Genomic DNA, 19,311 nt, shown 5'->3' on the forward strand with positions numbered 1-19,311 from the left:
TGCACACTCAGACACTCGCATACATACTCGTGCACACAACACACACACCAGCGGTCACTGTGAGTTTTAGCGAGGAGGAACGATTGAATAGGCTGAGGTTGGTTTCCTTGGAGCAGAGGAGCCTGAAGATGATTTAATTGAGGTGTATAAAATTATGAGGGGCCTAGATAGAGTGGATAGGAAGGACCTATTCCCCTTAGCTGAGGGGTCAGTAACCAGGGGGCATAGAGGGGAGTTAAGCAGAACATTATTCACCCAAAGGGTGTGTGGGGGTGGGGGTTGGGGCGGGTGGGGGTCTGGAACTCACTGCCTGAAAGGGTGGTAGAGGCAGATACCCTCACCACATTTAAAACATACTTGGATGTACACCTGAAGTGCCGTAACCTACAGGGCTACGGACCAAGAGCTGGAAAGTGGGATTGGGCTGGATAGCTCTTGGTCGGCCGACGTGGACGCGATGGGACGAAATGGCTTCCTTCTGTGCCTCAAACCTCACTGATTGCATGGACCAGAATTAATCCTTCCCTGACCTCTGGCTCCCCCTGGATAACTTGAGACAGGCCGCGTGTGGACCCAGTGATGGTTTTACCGCTGGTAACGTTATGTGGCTTGGTCCCGAGGCTGTGGTGTGCCGATGTTGGAAGTACCTGAGATTCTCCCCTCCTTCGGACACCTTGTGCTGTAGTTTGTTGGGTAAGGTGGTGGTGTAGTGTTTCAGGTGGGCCAGTTCCAGCGATCGCCACACTTCCTCGTCGCTGTGTCTGTTGAGGGGGTCCAGGTTCAGCCGCAACGTGCCCGAGAACAGCACGGGGTCCTCACAGGAACAACACAGTAATAGGGAGGTTAGTCACAACCCACGAACTTACACAGCCCGCAAGTCAGTGTCAGCCGTGGCTCAGTGGGCAGTACCCTCGCCTCTGAGTCACAAGGTTGTGGGTTCCAGTCCCACTCCAGAGACTTGAGCACAAAAATCCAGGCCAACACTCCCAGTGCAGTGCTGAGGGAGCGCTGCACAGTCGGAGGGGCAGTACTGAGGGAGCGCTGCATTGTCGGAGGGGCAGTGCTGAGGGAGCGCTGCACTGTCGGAGGGGCAGTGCTGAGGGAGTGCTGCACTGTCGGAGGGGCGGTGCTGAGGGAGCGCTGCACTGTTGGAGGGGCAGTGCTGAGGGAGCACTGCACTGTCGGAGGGGCAGTGCTGAGGGAGCGCCGCACTGTCGGAGGGGCAGTGCTGAGGGAGCGCTGCACTGTTGGAGGGGCAGTACTGAGGGAGCGTCGCACTGTCGGAGGGGCAGTACTGAGGGAGCGCTGCACTGTCGGAGGGGCAGTGCTGAGGGAGTGCCTCACTGTCAGAGGGGCAGTACTGAGGGAGTGCCGCACTGTAGGACGGGCAGTACTGAGTGAGTGCTGCACTGTCGGAGGCGTAGTACTGAGGGTACGCCACACTGTCGGAGGGGCAGTGCTGAGGGAGTGCTGCACCGTCAGGGGGTCAGTACTGAGGGAGCGCTGCACTATCAAGGGGGCAGTACTGAGAGAGTGCTACACTGTCGGAGGTGCCGTCTTTTGGATGAGACATTAAATTGAGGCGCCGTCTGCCCTCTCAGGTGGATGTAAAATATCCCATGGCCACTATTCGAAGAAGAGCAGGGAGTTCTCCCCGGTGTCCTGGGGCCAATATTTATCCCTCAATCAACATCACTAAATCAGATGATCTGGTCATTATCATATTGCTGTTTGTGGGAGCTTGCTGTGCACAAATTGGCTGCCACGTTTCCTACATTACAACAGTGACTACACTTCAAAAGTATTTCATTGGCCATAAAGCACTTTGGGACGACCTGAGGTCGTGAAAGATGCCACAGAAATGTAAGTCTTTCTTTTTCCCTTCTTACCTGGGGTATGATGGTGAGTCGCTGCCTCAGGTCGTGCAGCCCGATGGTGGCAATGTCCAGTCCATCGATCAGGAGCTGTCCTCCGGCTGATTCGATGATGCGGAACAGGCAGTTGGTCAAAGAGGACTTGCCAGCACCTGTCCTCCCAACGATGCCTATCTGTGGGGGGTGGGGGGGGGTGGGGAGAGAGATCAGACACAGGCCTATCTGTGGGGGGTGCGCGGGGAGAGAGATCAGACACACACCTGTCTGAGGGGGGGGGTGCGCGGGGAGAGAGATCAAACACACACCTGTCTGGGGGGGGGGGTTACGCAGGGAGAGAGATCAAACACACACCTGCCTGGGGGGGGGGGGGTTACGCAGGGAGAGAGATCAAACACACACCTGTCTGGGGGGGGGGGTTACGCAGGGAGAGAGATCAAACACACACCTGTCTGAGGGGGGGGGGGGGGTGCGCGGGGAGAGAGATCAGACACACACCTGTCTGAGGGGGGGGGGTGCGCGGGGAGAGAGATCAGACACACACCTGTCTGAGGGGGGGTGGTGCGCGGGGAGAGAGATCAGACACACACCTGTCTGAGGGGGGGTTGTGCGCGGGGAGAGAGATCAGACACACACCTGTCTGAGGGGGGGTGGTGCGCGGGGAGAGAGATCAGACACACACCTGTCTGGGGGGGGGGGGTGCGCGGGGAGAGAGATCAGACACACACCTGTCTGAGGGGGGGGGTGCGCGGGGAGAGAGATCAGACACACACCTGTCTGAGGGGAGGGGTGCGCGGGGAGAGAGATCAGACACACACCTGTCTGAGGGGGTGGTGCGCGGGGAGAGAGATCAGACACACACCTGTCTGAGGGGGGGTGCGCGGGGAGAGAGATCAGACACACACCTGTCTGAGGGGGGGGTGCGCGGGGACAGAGATCAGACACACACCTGTCTGAGGGGGGGGTGCGCGGGGACAGAGATCAGACACACACCTGTCTGGGGAGGGGGTGGGGGGCGGGGGAAGAGAGATCAGACACACACCTGTCTGAGGGGGGGTGGTACGCAGGGAGAGAGATCAGACACACACCTGTCTGAGGGGGGGGTGCGCGGGGAGAGAGATCAGACACACACCTGTCTGAGGGGGGGGTGCACGGGGACAGAGATCAAACACACACCTGTCTGAGGGGGGGGGTGCGCGGGGAGAGAGATCAGACACACACCTGTCTGAGGGGGGGGGTGCGCGGGGACAGAGATCAAACACACACCTGTCTGGGGAGGGGGTGGGGGGCGGGGGAAGAGAGATCAGACACACACCTGTCTGAGGGGGGGTGGTGCGCGGGGAGAGAGATCAGACACGCACCTGTCTGACGGGGGGGTGCTGCGCGGGGAGAGAGATCAGACACACACCTGTCTGAGGGGGGGGGGGGTGCGCGGGGAGAGAGATCAGACACACACCTGTCTGGGGGGGGGCGGTGCGCGGGGAGAGAGATCAGACACACACCTGTCTGGGGGGGACGGTGCGCGGGGAGAGAGATCAGACACACACCTGTCTGGGGAGGGGGTGGGGGGGGGGAAGAGAGATCAGACACACACCTGTCTGGTGAGGGGGTGGGGGTGGGGGGGAAGAGAGATCAGACACACACCTGTCTGGGGAGTGGGTGGGGGGGGGGGAAGAGAGATCAGACACACACCTGTCTGGCGAGGGGGTGGGGGGGGGGGAAGAGAGATCAGACACACATCTGTCTGGGGAGGGGGGGGGGGGGAAAGAGAGATCAGACACACACCTGTCTGGGGAGGGGGTGTGGGGGGGAAGAGAGATCAGACACACACCTGTCTGGGGAGGGGGTGTGGGGGGGAAGAGAGATCAGACACACACCTGTCTGGGGAGGGGGTGGGGGGGGAAGAGAGATCAGACACACACCTGTCTGGGGAGGGGGTGGGGGGGGGGGGAAGAGAGATCAGACACACACCTGTCTGGGGAGGGGGTGTGGGGGGGGAAGAGAGATCAGACACACACCTGTCTGGGGAGGGGGGAGGGGAGGGGGGAAAGTGAGATCAGACACACACCTGTCTGGGGAGGGGGTGTGGGGGGGAAGAGAGATCAGACACACACCTGTCTGGGGAGGGGGGAGGGGAGGGGGGAAAGTGAGATCAGACACACACCTGTCTGGGGAGGGGGTGTGGGGGGGAAGAGAGATCAGACACACACCTGTCTGGGGAGGGGGGAGGGGAGGGGGGAAAGTGAGATCAGACACACACCTGTCTGGGGAGGGGGTGTGGGGGGGAAGAGAGATCAGACACACACCTGTCTGGGGAGGGGGTGGGGGGGGGGGGAAGAGAGATCAGACACACACCTGTCTGGGGAGGGGGTGGGGGGGGGGGAAAGAGAGATCAGACACACACCTGTCTGGGGAGGGGGTGGGGGGGGGGGAAGAGAGATCAGACACACACCTGTCTGGGGAGGGGGTGGGGGGGGGGAAAGAGAGATCAGACACACACCTGTCTGGGGAGGGGGTGGGGGGGGGGGAAGAGAGATCAGACACACACCTGTCTGGGGAGGGGGTGGGGGGGGGGGAAGAGAGATCAGACACACACCTGTCTGGGGAGGGGGTGGGGTGGGGGGGAAAGAGAGATCAGACACACACCTGTCTGGGGAGGGGGTGGGGGGGGGGGGAAGAGAGATCAGACACACACCTGTCTGGGGGGGGTCTGAGGGGGCCGGGGGGGAGAGAGTTCAGACACAAACCCTATTCAATGCTCTTTTGAATAAATGACAAAATGTCTGAGGCCACCAAAACCCAGAAAGAAGCCTCCAGTACCCTGCACGGCCCTGGGCCACACACTGCAGTGGGACATAATACTCCAGCTAAGGTTCATCATAATTTTCTTGCTTTTGTACTCTATTTATGAAGCCCAGGATCCCGTATGCATTTTTCAACCTGCCATCTTCAAAGATTTCTGGACATGTACCCTCTCTGTTCGTGCACCCCCTTTAGGATTGTACCCTTTAGTTTATATTGCCTCAATTCATTCTTCCCATCAAAATGTATCACTTCGCACTTTTCTGCGTTAAATTCCAACTGCCACGTGTCTGCCCATTTTACCAGCCTGTCTATGTCTTCCTGAAGTCTATCACTATCCTCCTGGAGAAGCTGGGATTGTTCTCCTTGGAGCAGAAAAGATTAACGGTTTTGGTTTTCATATTTATGAAAGGATATATTTGCTTTGAAGGCAGTTCAGAGAAGGTTCACTAGGTTGATTCTGGGGATCAGGGGGTTGACTTATGAGGAAAGGTTGAGTAGGTTGGGCCTCTACTCATTGGAGTTCAGAAGAATGAGAGATGATCATATCAAAACGTATAAGATTATGAGGGGGCTTGACAAGGTGGATGCAGAGAAGATATTTCCACTGATGGGGGAGACTAGAACTAGAGGGCATGATCTTAGAGTAAGGGGCCGCCCATTTCATACTGAGATGAGGAGGAATTTCTTCTCTCAGAAGGTTGTAAATGTGTGGAATTTGCTGCCTCAGAGAGCCATGGAAGCTGGGTCATTGAATAAATTTAAGACAGAGATCGACAGTTTCTTAACCAAAAAGGGAATAAGGGGTTATGGGGAGCGGGCGGGGAAGTGGAGCTGAGTCCATGAATGGATCAGCCATGATCGTATTAAATGGCGGAGCAGGCTCGAGGGGGCGTATGGCCTACTCCTGTTCCTATTTCTTATGTTCTTATGTTGGATGTTCAAAATCATGAAGGAGATTTGAAGGGTAGGCTTCTTTACGCAGAGGGTTGTTGTTATATATGTAAATTTGTATTTATTCTGTACAGCCACCAGAGCACTCATCTCCTGGAATCCCAAGGGATTCCATAATCCTTTGGGAGCACAGGTATTTAAGGAGGCCTCACAGGTTGGAGAGGCACTCTGGAGACCTGCAATAAAAGACCAAGGACACACTTTACTTTGAGCTCAGTGTTCAGTCTGACTCGTTCTCCATACACTACAACTGGCGACGAGATACAGATAGCTACCCCAAAGATGCAGAGAACAGTGGGCATCCTGGAAAAATTCTCAGAGGGAGATGATTGGAAAACTTTTGTGGAGTGACTCGACCAATACTTCGTGGCCAACGAGCTAGATGGGGGAGAGAGCACTGCCAAACGTAGAGCGATCCTCCTCACTGTCTGTGGGGCACCAACGTATGGCCTCATGAAGAATCTGCTCACTCCAGCGAAACCCACGGAGAAATCGTACGATGATTTGTGCACACTGGTCCAAGAGCATTTGAACCCGAAGGAAAGCGTTCTGATGGCGAGGTACCGGTTCTACACCTACAAAAGGTCTGAAGGCCAGGAAGTGGCGAGTTATGTCATTGAGCTAAGACGCCTTGCAGGACATTGCGAATTTGAAGCACATTTGGAGCACATGCTCAGAGACTTTTCTGTACTTGGCATTGGCCACGAAACCATACTTCGCAAACTTTTCACTGTCGCGACCCCAACCTTGAGTAAGGCCATAGCGATAGCCCAGGCGTTCATTGCCACCAGTGACAATACGAAGCAAATCTCTCAGCACACAAGTGCTGCTACAAGTACTGTAAACAAAGTGATGTTGTTTTCGAATTGTAACGTAGAGAGCAGGTCACACATACCTGCAGCTACACGTCTGCAGATGTCTCAGAGTCCACCATCAAGGGTGATGAATGCAAGGCCATTCACACCTTGTTGGCGCTGTGGGGGTGATCATCGTTTCCATTCATGCCAATTCAAAGAGTACGTTTGCAAGGGAAGTGGAACAATGGGACACCTCCAACGAGTGTGCAGGCGAGCTGCAAAACCTGTTAAACCTGCAAACCACCATGTTGCAGAGAAAGACAGATCCACAGAGGATCACGACGAACCAGAGCCTCAGATCGAGGAGGCAGAGGTACATGGGGTGCACACATTCACCACGAATTGTCCCCCGATAATGCTGAATGTTGAACTAAATGGACTCCCGTTGTCAATGGAGCCGGACACGGGCGCGAGCCAGTCCATCATGGGCAAAAAGACTTTCGAAAGGTTGTGGTGCAACAAGGCCTCAAGGCCAGTCTTAACTCCAGTTCACACAAAACTATGAACTTACACGAAAGAAATTATTCCTGTAATCGGCAGTGCTACTGTAAAGGTCACCTATGATGGAGCGGTGCACAAGCTACCACTCTGGGTGGTACCGGGCGATGGTCCCATGCTACTCCACAGGAGCTGGCTGGGAAAGATATGTTGGAACTGGGACGACGTCCAAGCGCTATCGCCCGCTGACGACAATTCGTGTGCCCAGGTCTGAAACAAATTTCCTTCGCTGTTCGAACCAGGCATCGGGAAATTCCAAGGAGCAAAAGTGCAGATCCACCTAGTTCCGGGGGCGCGACCCATCCATCACAAGGCAAGAGCAGTACCATACATGATGAGAGAAAGGATAGAGATCGAGCTAGACCGGCTGCAAAGAGAGGGCATCATTTCCCCGATCGAGTTCAACGAGTGGGCCAGTCCTATCATCCCAGTCCTCAAGGGAGATGGCACCGTCAGAATCTGTGGCGATTACAAAGTAACTAGCAATCGTTTCTCCCTGCAGGACCAATACCCACTACCAAAAGCCGACGACCTCTTTGCAACGCTGGCGGGAGGAAAGACGTTCACGAAGCTGGATCTGACTTCAGCCTACATGATGCAGGAACTGGAGTAATCATTGAAGGCCCTCACCTGCATCAACACGCACAAAGGTCTTTTTGTTTATAACAGATGCCCATTTGGAATCCGATCGGTGGCAGCGATATTCCAGAGAAACATGGAAAGCTTACAGAAGTCATTCCTGCACACCGTGGTCTTCCAGGACGACATCTTGGTCACAGGTCGGAACACAGTCGAGCATCTGCAGAACCTGGAGGAAGTTCTTAGTCGACTCAACCGCGTGGGGCTCAGGTTAAAACGCTCGAAGTGCATTTTCCTGGCACCTGAAGTGGAGTTCCTGGGAAGGAGGATTGCGGCGGACGGCATCAGGCCCACCAATGCGAAGACGGAGGCAATCGAGAATGCACCGAGGTCACAGAACGTGACGGAGCTGCGGTCGTTTCTGGGACTCCTGAACTACTTTGGTAACTTCTTACCAGGTCTCAGCACACTGTTAGAACCACTGCATGTCTTACTACGAAAAGGGGGCGAATGGGTTTGGGGTAAAAGCCAAGAAAATGCCTTTGTAAAAGCGAGAAAATTGTTATGCTCAAACAAATTGCTTGTGTTGTATGATCCATGTAAGCATTTGGTACTAGCATGTGATGTGTTGTCTTATGGCGTCGGGTGTGTCTTGCAACAAGCTAATGATTTCAGGAAACTGCAACCGGTTGCTTATGCATCCAGGAATCTGTCTAAGGCTGAGAGAGCCAACAACATGATTGAGAAAGAAGGGTAAAGAAAATGCATCAATATCTGTTTGGGCTAAAATGCGAATTGGAAACTGACCATAAGCCACTTATATCCCTGTTCTCCGAGAGTAAAGGGATGAATACCAACGCATCAGCCCGCATCCAGAGATGGGCGCTCATTTTGTCCGCATACAACTACGCCATCCGCCACAGGCCAGGCACAGAAAACTGCGCCGATGCTGTCAATAGGCTGCCATTGACCACCACGGGGGTGGAAATTGCGCAGCCCGCAGATCTAGCCATAGTCATGAAAGCATTTGAGAGTGAGCAATCACCCGTCACTGCCCGGCAGATCAAAACCTGGACAAGCCAGGACCCCTTATTGGGCCCAAGTTTCCACATGATTTGCGCCTGATTTTTAGGAGCAACTGGTGGAGAACGGACTATCTTAGAAATCGCAATTCTCCACATTTTCTTTTCTGCAGTTCTAGTCAGTTAGAACAGTTTCACTTTGGAACAGAATTTTTTCTTCAAAAGGGGGCGTGTCCGGCCACTGACGCCTGATTTGAAAGTTTCCACAGTGAAAACGTACTCCAAACTAACTTAGAATGGAGCAAGTGAAGATTTTTGTAGAACTGAAAAAACCTGTTCTACACATTAAAAAATCAGGCGCAGGTTACAAATTAGGCGTCGGGAACGAGGTGGGGGGGGAGGGGGGGAAGGGAAGTCATTAAATTCTACAATCAATCCTTATTTATACTTCTACAAATATTATACAAATAAATCCAACCTGAATAAACATTTATAAGCAAAGAAAAGATTAAATAAACCATCTTCCTACCTGTGTGAAAGTGCTTCAGCCAGGGAGAATTCTGCAGCCGTTCGTGCCGCTGAGCGGGAGGGGGGGGCGGGGGAGAAAGCCGTTCGTGTCGCTGAGCGGGGGGGGGGGAGGAGAAAGCGGTTTGTTGTTGTGGAGGGGAGGGAGGGGAAGGAGACAGCGGGTTGTTGTTGTGGAGGGGAGGGGGGGAGGAGGAGAAAGCGGGTTGTTGCCGCGGAGGGGAGGGAGGGGAAGGAGACAGCGGGTTGTTGCCGCGGAGGGGAGGGAGGGGAAGGAGACAGCGGTTTGTTGCCGCGGAGGGGAGGGAGGGGAAGGAGACAGCCGTTTGTTGCCGCGGAGGGGAGGGAGGGGAAGGAGACAGCGGGTTGTTGTTGTGGAGGGGAGGGGGGGAGGAGGAGACAGCGGGTTGTTGCCGCGGAGGGGAGGGAGGGGAAGGAGACAGCGGGTTGTTGCCGCGGAGGGGAGGGAGGGGAAGGAGACAGCGGTTTGTTGCCGCGGAGGGGAGGGAGGGGAAGGAGACAGCCGTTTGTTGCCGCGGAGGGGAGGGAGGGGAAGGAGACAGCGGGTTGTTGTTGTGGAGGGGAGGGGGGGAGGAGGAGACAGCGGGTTGTTGCCGCGGAGGGGAGGGAGGGGAAGGAGACAGCGGGTTGTTGTTGTGGAGGGGAGGGAGGGGAAGGAGACAGCGGTTTGTTGCCGCGGAGGGGAGGGGGGGAGGAGGAGACAGCGGTTTGTTGCCGCGGAGGGGAGGGAGGGGAAGGAGACAGCCGTTTGTTGCCGCGGAGGGGAGGGAGGGGAAGGAGACAGCGGGTTGTTGCCGTGGAGGGTGGGGAGGGGAAGGAGACAGTGAGAAGGGTAGCCTCAGTGCTGATAGCAATGTGCTTTTATTAAAAAATGTTCAAAAATTAAACAGCTACAAAGAACTACAAAAATGGCCGAGTGCCAATGTTTATTTTCACACTGAGCATGCGGAACGCTCCAACGCGCACGCGCAGCGTTGCCTCCAGGAAAAAAACGAATTTAAATAGTACCCGCCCCCTCCCCTTACAAATTCGGCGCGAGTGTAGGCTCCGCCCCCCTGGGCGCCGCGCCAAACAGACAAGGAGCTGCAAAGCGCTCGAGAATAGCGCGTTTTTTTTCTGCCGCCGTTTTAGGCGCGAAAAACGGGCACCCAGCTCGGAGGGGCGCCCGTTTTTTATCCTGTGGAAACTTGGGCTCAAAAGTGCCGTAGCCTGCAGGACTACGGACCTAGAGCTGATTAGACTGGATAACCTTTAGTTGGCCAGCACAGGTATAATGGTAAGTACTGCAGGGAATCGAATACGGCCAGGGTGATCTCCTGGATTCGTTTCGATCGCCTGGATGGGCCAGAGAGGAATTTTCCTAGATTTTTTTCTCCCTAAATTGGCCGGGGTTTTTATCTGGTTTTTGCCTCTCCCAGGAGATTACATGGCTCTGGTTGGGATGGAGTGTAGAAGGTTTCAGTATATACTGGAGTTTTTTGAGGATGTAACTGATAAAATAGATAAGGAAGAACCAGTGGATGTAGTGTATTTGGATTTTCAGAAAGCCTTTGATAAAGTCCCACATAAAAATGAGAGAGGATCTCATTGAAACATATAAAATTCTGACGGGGTTGGACATACTGGATGCGGGGAGGATGTTTCCCCTGGCTGGGAAGTCTAGAAAAAGGGATCACAGTCTCAGGATATGGGGTAGGAAATTTAGGACCGAGATGAGGAGAAATTTTTTCACTCAGAGGGTGGTGAACCTGTGGAATTCTGTAATACTGAAGGATGTGGAGGCCAAATCACTGAATATATTTAAGAGGGAGATAGATAGATTTCTAGAAACAAAAGGCATCAAGGGGTATGGGGAAAAAGCAGGAATATGGTATTGAAATAGAAACATAAACATAGAAACATAAAAAATAGCTGCAGAAGTAGGCCATTTGGCCCTTCGAGCCTGCACCACCATTCAATATGTTCATGGCTGATCATGCAACTTCAGTACCTCATTCCTGCTTTCTCTCCATACCCCTTGATCCCTTTAGCCGAAAGGGCCACATCTAACTCCTTTTTGAATCTAACGAACTGGCCTCAACAACTTTCTGTGGTAGAGAATTCTACAGGTTCGCAATTCTCTGAGTGAAGAAGTTTCTCCTCATCTCGGTCCTAAATGGCTTACCCTTTATCCTTAGACTGTGATCCCTGGTTCTGGACTACCCCAACATCGTGAACATTCTTCCTGCATCTAACCTGTCCAATCCCGTCAGAATTTTATATGTTCCTATGAGATCCCCTCTCATTCTTCTAAACTCCAGTGAATATAAGCCTAGTCGATCCAATCTTTCTTCATATGTCAGTCCTGCCATCCTGGGAATCAGTCTGGTGAACCTTCGCTGCACTCCCTCAATAGCAAGAATGTCCTTCCTCAGATTAGGAGATCAAAACTGTACACAATATTCAAGGTGTGACCTCAGCAAGGCCCTGTACAACTGCAGTAAGATCTCCCTGCTTCTATACTCAAATCCTCTCGCTATGAAGGCCAACATGCCATTTGCCTTCTTCACCACCTGCTGTACCTGCATGCCAACTTTCAATGACTGATGTACCATGACACCCAGGTCTTGTTGCACTTCCCATTTTCCTAATCTGTCACCATTCAGATAATATTCTGCCTTCGTGTTTTTGCCACCAAAGTGGATAACCTCACATTTATCTACATTATACTGCATCTGCCATGCATTTGCCCACTCACCTAACCTGTCCAAGTCACCCTGCAGCCTCTTAGCATCCTCCTCACAGTTCACACTGCCACCCAGCTTAGTGTCATCTGCAAACTTAGAGATATTACATTCAATTCCTTCGTCTAAATCATTAATGTATATTGTAAATAGCTGGGGTCTCAGCACTGAACCTTGCGGTACCCCACTAGTCACTGCCTGCCATTCTGAAAAGGACCCGTTTATTCCTACTCTTTGCTTCCTGTCTGCCAACCAGTTCTCTATCCACGTCAATACATTACCCCCAATACCATGTGCTTTAATTTTGCACACTAATCTCTTGTGTGGGACCTTGTCAAAAGCCTTTTAAAATCCAAATACACCACATTCACTGGTTCTCCCTTGTCCACTCTACTAGTTACATCCTCAAAAAATTCTAGAAGATTTGTCAAGCATGATTTCTCTTTCATAAATCCATTCTGACTTGGACCAATCCTGTCACTGCTTTCCAAATGCACTGCTATTACATCTTTAATAATTGATTCCAAAATTTTCCCCACTACCGATGTCAGGCTAACCGGTCTATAATTCCCTGTTTTCTCTCACCCTCATTTTTTAAAAAGTGGGATTACATTAGCTACCCTCCAATCCATAGGAATTGATCCAGAGTCTATAGAATGTTGGAAAATGACCACCAATACATCCAATATTTCTAGGGCCACTTCCTTAAGTGCTCTGAGATGCAGAGGATCAGCCATGATCATATTGAATGGCATTGCAGACTCGAAGGGCCGAATGGCCTACTACTGCTCCTATTTTCTATGTTTCTATAAGGGGTGCCGCAGTTATGTGAGGCGGATTGGTTGGGCTGGGTGCTCTTTACCTTTCCGTTCATTGTTCATAGGTTTATATGTAACCTTCAGGGCTGCTGACCGAGGGCTGTGCGGCTCTTTGTTGGCCGGCGTGGACATGATGGGCCGAAATGGCTTCCATCTGCATTGTAAATTTCTATGCTTCTATGTTTTAATCGAGTAGATTAGGGAGAAACTGCTTCCACTGGCAGGTGGGTCGGTAACCAGAGGACACAGCTTTAAGGTGATTAGCAAAAGAGCCAGAGGGGAGATGAGGAGAATCTTTTTATGCAGCGAGTTGTTGTGATCTGGAACGCACTGCCTGAAAGGGCGGTGGGAGCAGATTCAATAGTAACTTTCTAAAGGGAGCAGGATAAATACTTGAACAGGAAAAGAATTGCAGGGCTGTGGAGAAAGGGCAGGGCGTAGTGGGACTAATTGGATAGCTCTTTCAAGGACCCGGCACAGGCACGATGGGCCGAATGGCCTCCTCCTGTGGTTCTCTGATTCCATTGTTGGCTACCCGGATTTCTAAGCCTTTACCTTTTCCTTGCTGCGGATCTCACAGGACAGTCCGTGCAGAACCAGGTCAAGCTCTGGCCTGTAACGGACCTTATAGTCCACGAATTCGATCTCACCCTTGTCTGGCCAGTCCTCTCGGGGTCGGTGGTCCGTCACCCAGGCAGCCTGAGAGGAAGTACATTTTTTTTTTAATTAAAAAATCATGGTTTCTTATTTAAAATGTTTTTTTCAGCATTCCCCGAACTTCCTCTCTTGTCCATTGCTGGAGTAATGAGAAAGGAGTAGGGCAGTGAACATCGCCCGCATATCCACCCCACCCCATCGCTGCCCTCTCCCGATGGCCCAAGCACTCACAATCTTTACCACAACAACTTGCATTTATATAGCGCCTTGAACATAGCAACACATCCCAAGTGCCTCTCACAGGAGCGATTATCAAACAAAATTTGACACCGAGCCTCATAAGAAGATATTAGGGACTAACAGCTTGGTCAAAGAGGTAGGGGATTGACTTATGAAGATAGGTTGAGTAGATTGGGCCTATACACATTGGCCTTCAGAAGAATGAGAGGTGATCTTATTGAAACTTATAAGATAATGAGAGGGCTTGACAAGGTGGATGCAGAGAGGATATTTCCACTCCTAGAGGAAACTAAAATTAGGGGACGTAGTCTTAGAATAAGGGGCCACCCACTTAAAACTGAGATGAGGATTGTAAATCTTTGGAATTCTCTGCCTCAGAGGGGTGGAGGCTGGGTCATTGAATATATTTAAGGTGGAGATAGACAGATTTTTGAGCAATAAGGGAGTAAAGTGTTATGGGCAGCGAGCGGGGAAGTGGAGCTGAGTCCATGATCAGATCAGCCATGATCTTATTGGATGGCGGAGCAGGCTCGAGGGGCCAAATGGCCTATTTCTTATGTTTTAAGGAGCATCTTGAAGGAGGAGAGAGAGGTAGCGAGGCGGAGAGGTTTAGGGAGGGAGTTTCACAGCTGAGGGCCCAGACAGTCGAGGCACGGCCACCAATGGTGGAGCGATGAAAATCAGGGATGCGCAAGAGGCCAGATTTGGAGCAGCACAGAGATCTCGTGGGAGTTGTGGGATTAGAGGAGGGTACAGAGATTAGGAGGGGTGTGGGATTGGAGGAGGTTATAGAGATAGGGAGGGGTGTAGGGCTGAAGGAGGTTACAGAGATAGGGAGGGGTGTGGGATTGGAGGAAGGTACAGAGATAGGGAGGCGTGTGGGATTGGAGGTTATAGAAATAGGGAGGGGTGTAGGGCTGGAGGAGGTTACAGAGATAGGGAGGGGTGTAGGGCTGGAGGAGGTTACAGAGATAAGGAGGGGTGTAGGGCTGGAGGAGGTTACAGAGATAGGGAGGGGTGTGGGGCTGGAGGAGGTTACAGAGGGAGGGTTGGGGATTGGAGGAGGTTACAGAGATAGGGAGGGGTGTAGGGTTGGAGGAAGTTACAGAGATAGGGAGGGGTGTAGGGCTGGAGGAGGTTACAGAGATAGGGAGAGGTGTAGGGCTGGAGGAGGTTGCAGAGATAGGGAGGGGTGTAGGGACTGGAGGAGGTTACAGAGGGAGGGTTGGGACTGGAGGAGGTTACAGAGATAGGGAGGGGTGTAGGGACTGGAGGAGATTACAGAGATAGGGAGAGGTGTAGGAACTGGAGGAGATTACAGAGATAGGGAGAGGTGTAGGGACTGGAGGAGGTTACAGAGGGAGGGTTGGGACTGGAGGAGGTTACAGAGATAGGGAGGGGTGTAGGGACTGGAGGAGATTACAGAGATAGGGAGAGGTGTAGGAACTGGAGGAGATTACAGAGATAGGGAGAGGTGTAGGGACTGGAGGAGGTTACAGAGGGAGGGTTGGGGCTGGAGGAGGTTACAGAGATAAGGAGGGGTGTAGGGCTGGAGGAGGTTACAGAGATAGGGAGGGGTGTGGGGCTGGAGGAGGTTACAGAGGGAGGGTTGGGGATTGGAGGAGGTTACAGGGAGGGGTGTAGGGGCTGGGGGAGATTACAGAGATAGGGAGGGGTGTAGGGGCTGAGGGAGATTACAGAGATAGGGAGGGGTGACGTGGCCATGGAGGGATTTGAAATCAAATCTTTGGGGGCGGGGGTTGCGATCAGGACCAGTCAGCTTTGTCGACGTTCTCCTCACAGACCTAAAAGAAAGAAAGAACTGCCATTTGGAAGAAGAGCAGGGGAGTTATCCCCGGTCTCCTGGGGCCAATATTTATCCCTCAATCAACATCACTTAAAAAAAAACAGATTATCGGCTCATTATTACATTGCATTTCTTGGGAGCTTGCTGTGCATAGATTGGCTGCCACGTTTCCTGCGTTACAACAGTGACTACACTTCTAAAGGTACTTCAATGGCTGTGAAGCGCTCTGGGATGTCCAGAGGCCATGAAAGGCGCTATAGAAATGCAAGTCTTTATTCCTCCACTCTGACTGGCTTGGGTTTTCTAAACATGTAGGGGTGGGAGGAGGCTCGTGTGGGGCATAAACGCTGGCACAGACCCCTTGGGCCGAACGGCCTGTTTATCTGCTGTACTTGATATAACTCTATAAATTCCAGTTCTTCTGCCTCTGATGTTACGCTAGGGAATCCAAATATCCTATCCTGCGTCGCCAATGTGATCTATACTTTACGACATCATAAGCACACAGACTACAAGATGGCGCTACAGGAACTTGTCATGTGACCTTGCCACATGATCTTTTTATTATTGACATCAGCAGTTGCATTGCCACAGTAGTCCACTAGGTAGAGGCCTATTACAACGCTGCCTCCCAATCCCAGGGGACCCTGTTCCCTTTTTCAACTCCTTCCCAGCCCTGCATCCCGGATACCTCATTGTCCAGCTTGGTGTATTCGGAGACTCTCTCCACAGATACAATGTTGGTCTCCAGCTCGGATGTCATTCTGACCAGCCAGTTCAGTGCCTGGGTCACCTGAGGGCGGGGGGTGGGGGGAGAAAAACAATTGGTGAAAGAGCAAACAAGCACAGAGCAAACGGCAGAGAGTGGCTCTGCTCACTGAGGGCCGCCCTTCTGAAGGTCAACGTTCACCAGATTTACTCAGCCTGGAGCGTCACAATCCCAGGGGGCAGGACAGGGGTCTGTGTCCGTGATTCCCCCACACAGATGGTGATGAGACGGGGGTCTGTGTCTGTGATTCCCCCACACACATGGTGATGGGACGGGGGTCTGTGCCTGTGATTCCCCCACACACACGGTGATGGGACGGGGGTCTGTGTCTGTGATTCCCCCACACACACGGTGATGGGACGGGGATCTGTAGCTGTAATTTCCCCACACACACGGTGATGGGACGGGGGTCTGTGTCTGTGATTCCCCCACACACACGGTGATGGGACGGGGGTCTGTAGCTGTAATTTCCCCACACACACGGTGATGGGACGGGGGTCTGTGTCTGTGATTCCCCCACACACACGGTGATGGGACGGAGATCTATGTCTGTGATTCCCCCACACACACGGTGATGGGACGGGGGTCTGTGTCTGTGATTCCCCACTCACAGTGATGGGACGGGGGTCTGTGTCTGTGATTCCCCAACATGGTGATGGGACGGGGATCTGTGTCTGTGATTCCCCCACACACATGGTGATGGGATGGGGATCTGTGTCTGTGATTCCCCCACACACATGGTGATGGGACGGGGGTCTGTGTCTGTGATTCCCCAACATGGTGATGGGACGGGGATCTGTGTCTGTGATTCCCCCACACACATGGTGATGGGACGGGGATCTGTGTCTGTGATTCCCCCACACACATGGTGATGGGACGGGGGTCTGTGTCTGTGATTCCCCCACACACACGGTGATGGGACGGGGGTCTGTGTCTGTGATTCCCCCACACACACGGTGATGGGACGGGGGTCTGTGTCTGTGATTCCCCCACACACACGGTGATGGGACGGGGGTCTGTGTCTGTGATTCCCCCACACACACAGTGATGGGACGGGGGTCTGTGTCTGTGATTCCCCCACACACACAGTGATGGGACGGGGGTCTGTGTCTGTGATTCCCCCACACACACGGTGATGGGATGGAGTTCTATGTCTGTGATTCCCCCACACACACTGTGATGGGACGGAGGTCTGTGTCTGTGATTCCCCCACACACACAGTGATGGGACGGGGGTCTGTGTCTGTGATTCCCACAACACACGGTGATGGGACGGGATCTGTGTCTGTGATTCCCCACTCACAGTGATGGGACGGGGGTCTGTGCCTGTGATTCCCCAACATGGTGATGGGACGGGGATCTGTGTCTGTGATTCCCCAACATAGTGATGGGACGGGGGTCTGCGTCTGTGATTCCCCAACATGGTGATGGGATGGGGATCTGTGTCTGTGATTCCCCAACACACACGGTGATGGGATGGGGATCTGTGTCTGTGATTCCCCCACACACATGGTGATGGGACGGGGGTCTGTGTCTGTGATTTCCCAACATGGTGATGGGATGGGGATCTGTGTCTGTGATTCCCCCACACACATGGTGATGGGACGGGGATCTGTGTCTGTGATTCCCCCACACACATGGTGATGGGATGGGGATCTGTGTCTGTGATTCCCCCACACACACGGTGATGGGACGGGGGTCTGTGTCTGTGATTCCCCAACACGGTGATGGGACGGGGGTCTGTGTCTGTGATTCCCACAACACACGGTGATGGGACGGGGGTCTGTGTCTGTGATTCCCCCACACTCACAGTGATGGGACGGGGGTCTGCGTCAGTGATTCCCCAACATGGTGATGGGACGGGGATCTGTGTCTGTGATTCCCCAACACACACGGTGATGGGATGGGGATCTGTGTCTGTGATTCCCGCACACACATGGTGATGGGACGGGGGTCTGTGTCTGTGATTTCCCAACATGGTGATGGGACGGGGATCTGTGTCTGTGATTCCCCCACACACACGGTGATGGGACGGGGGTCTGTGTCTGTGATTCCCCCACACACACGGTGATGGGACGGAGTTCTATGTCTGTGATTCCCCCACACACACGGTGATGGGATGGGGGTCTGTGTCTGTGATTCCCCCACACACACAGTGATGGGACGGGGGTCTGTGTCTGTGATTCCCCCACACACACGGTGATGGGACGGGGAGCTGTGTCTGTGATTCCCCCACACACACGGTGATGGGATGGGGGTCTGTGTCTGTGATTCCCCCACACACACGGTGATGGGACGGGGGTCTGTGTCTGTGATTCCCCAACACGGTGATGGGACGGGGGTCTGTGTCTTTGATTCCCACAACACACGGTGATGGGACGGGATCTGTGTCTGTGATTCCCCACTCACAGTGATGGGACGGGGGTCTGCGTCTGTGATTTCCCAACATGGTGATGGGACGGGGATCTGTGTTTGTGATTCCCCAACACACACGGTGATGGGATGGGGATCTGTGTCTGTGATTCCCCCACACACACGGTGATGGGATGGGGATCTGTGTCTGTGATTCCCCCACACACACGGTGATGGGATGGGGATCTGTGTCTGTGATTCCCCCACACACACAGTGATGGGATGGGGTTCTGTGTCTGTGATTCCCACAACACATGGTGATGGGATGGGGTTCTGTGTCTGTGATTCCCCACTCACAGTGATGGGACGGGGGTCTGCGTCTGTGATTGCCCCACACACGCAGTGATGGGACGGGGGGGCTGTGTCTGTGATTCCCTCACACAAGGTGTCCTGGAAACAGTCTTGAGCCATACTGGCGCTGATGCCTGGAGCCACACAGATTCCTTAACTCATTTAGTCTTCTGCGGGAGCAGAGAAACTACACCTAACTTCAGAACTGGAACAGGAAGGGTGGAAGAAATACTCTGATACAAAGGGCTCCTGGAACATGGAACACATTAATACAAGAGGATACTGAAGCTTGACCAGTCAGGATATCTGAGATGGGATTACACTTGAAGGGTGTGAAGAAAGAGAAGACATGGGATTAGAGTAGATAGTATTGGTAGAGAAGCTAGCACAGGCAAGGCAGGGTGGGCTGAATGGCCTCCTCCTGTAACAGCATTTCGACGATTCTATAATAACCCCTCCTGCAAAG

At 53.1% G+C, this 19,311-nt stretch overlaps 1 protein-coding gene across 1 annotated transcript in view; it reads right to left on the bottom strand.

Moving 5' to 3' along the window:
- Positions 1–19,311, bottom strand: part of abcc2 (ATP-binding cassette, sub-family C (CFTR/MRP), member 2) — a 278,866-nt gene that overhangs the window by 19,692 nt on the left and 239,863 nt on the right. Inside the window, exons 27-30 of the mRNA XM_070876416.1 lie at positions 16,066–16,167; positions 13,226–13,369; positions 1,890–2,048; positions 648–814 (exon numbers count right to left, since the gene is read on the bottom strand). Coding sequence (XP_070732517.1) covers positions 648–814; positions 1,890–2,048; positions 13,226–13,369; positions 16,066–16,167 — 572 coding nt within the window. The remainder of the gene's footprint in view (positions 1–647; positions 815–1,889; positions 2,049–13,225; positions 13,370–16,065; positions 16,168–19,311) is intronic.

The sequence above is a fragment of the Pristiophorus japonicus genome, chromosome 3 (assembly GCF_044704955.1).
Source record: "Pristiophorus japonicus isolate sPriJap1 chromosome 3, sPriJap1.hap1, whole genome shotgun sequence".
Taxonomy (NCBI): domain Eukaryota; kingdom Metazoa; phylum Chordata; class Chondrichthyes; family Pristiophoridae; genus Pristiophorus; species Pristiophorus japonicus.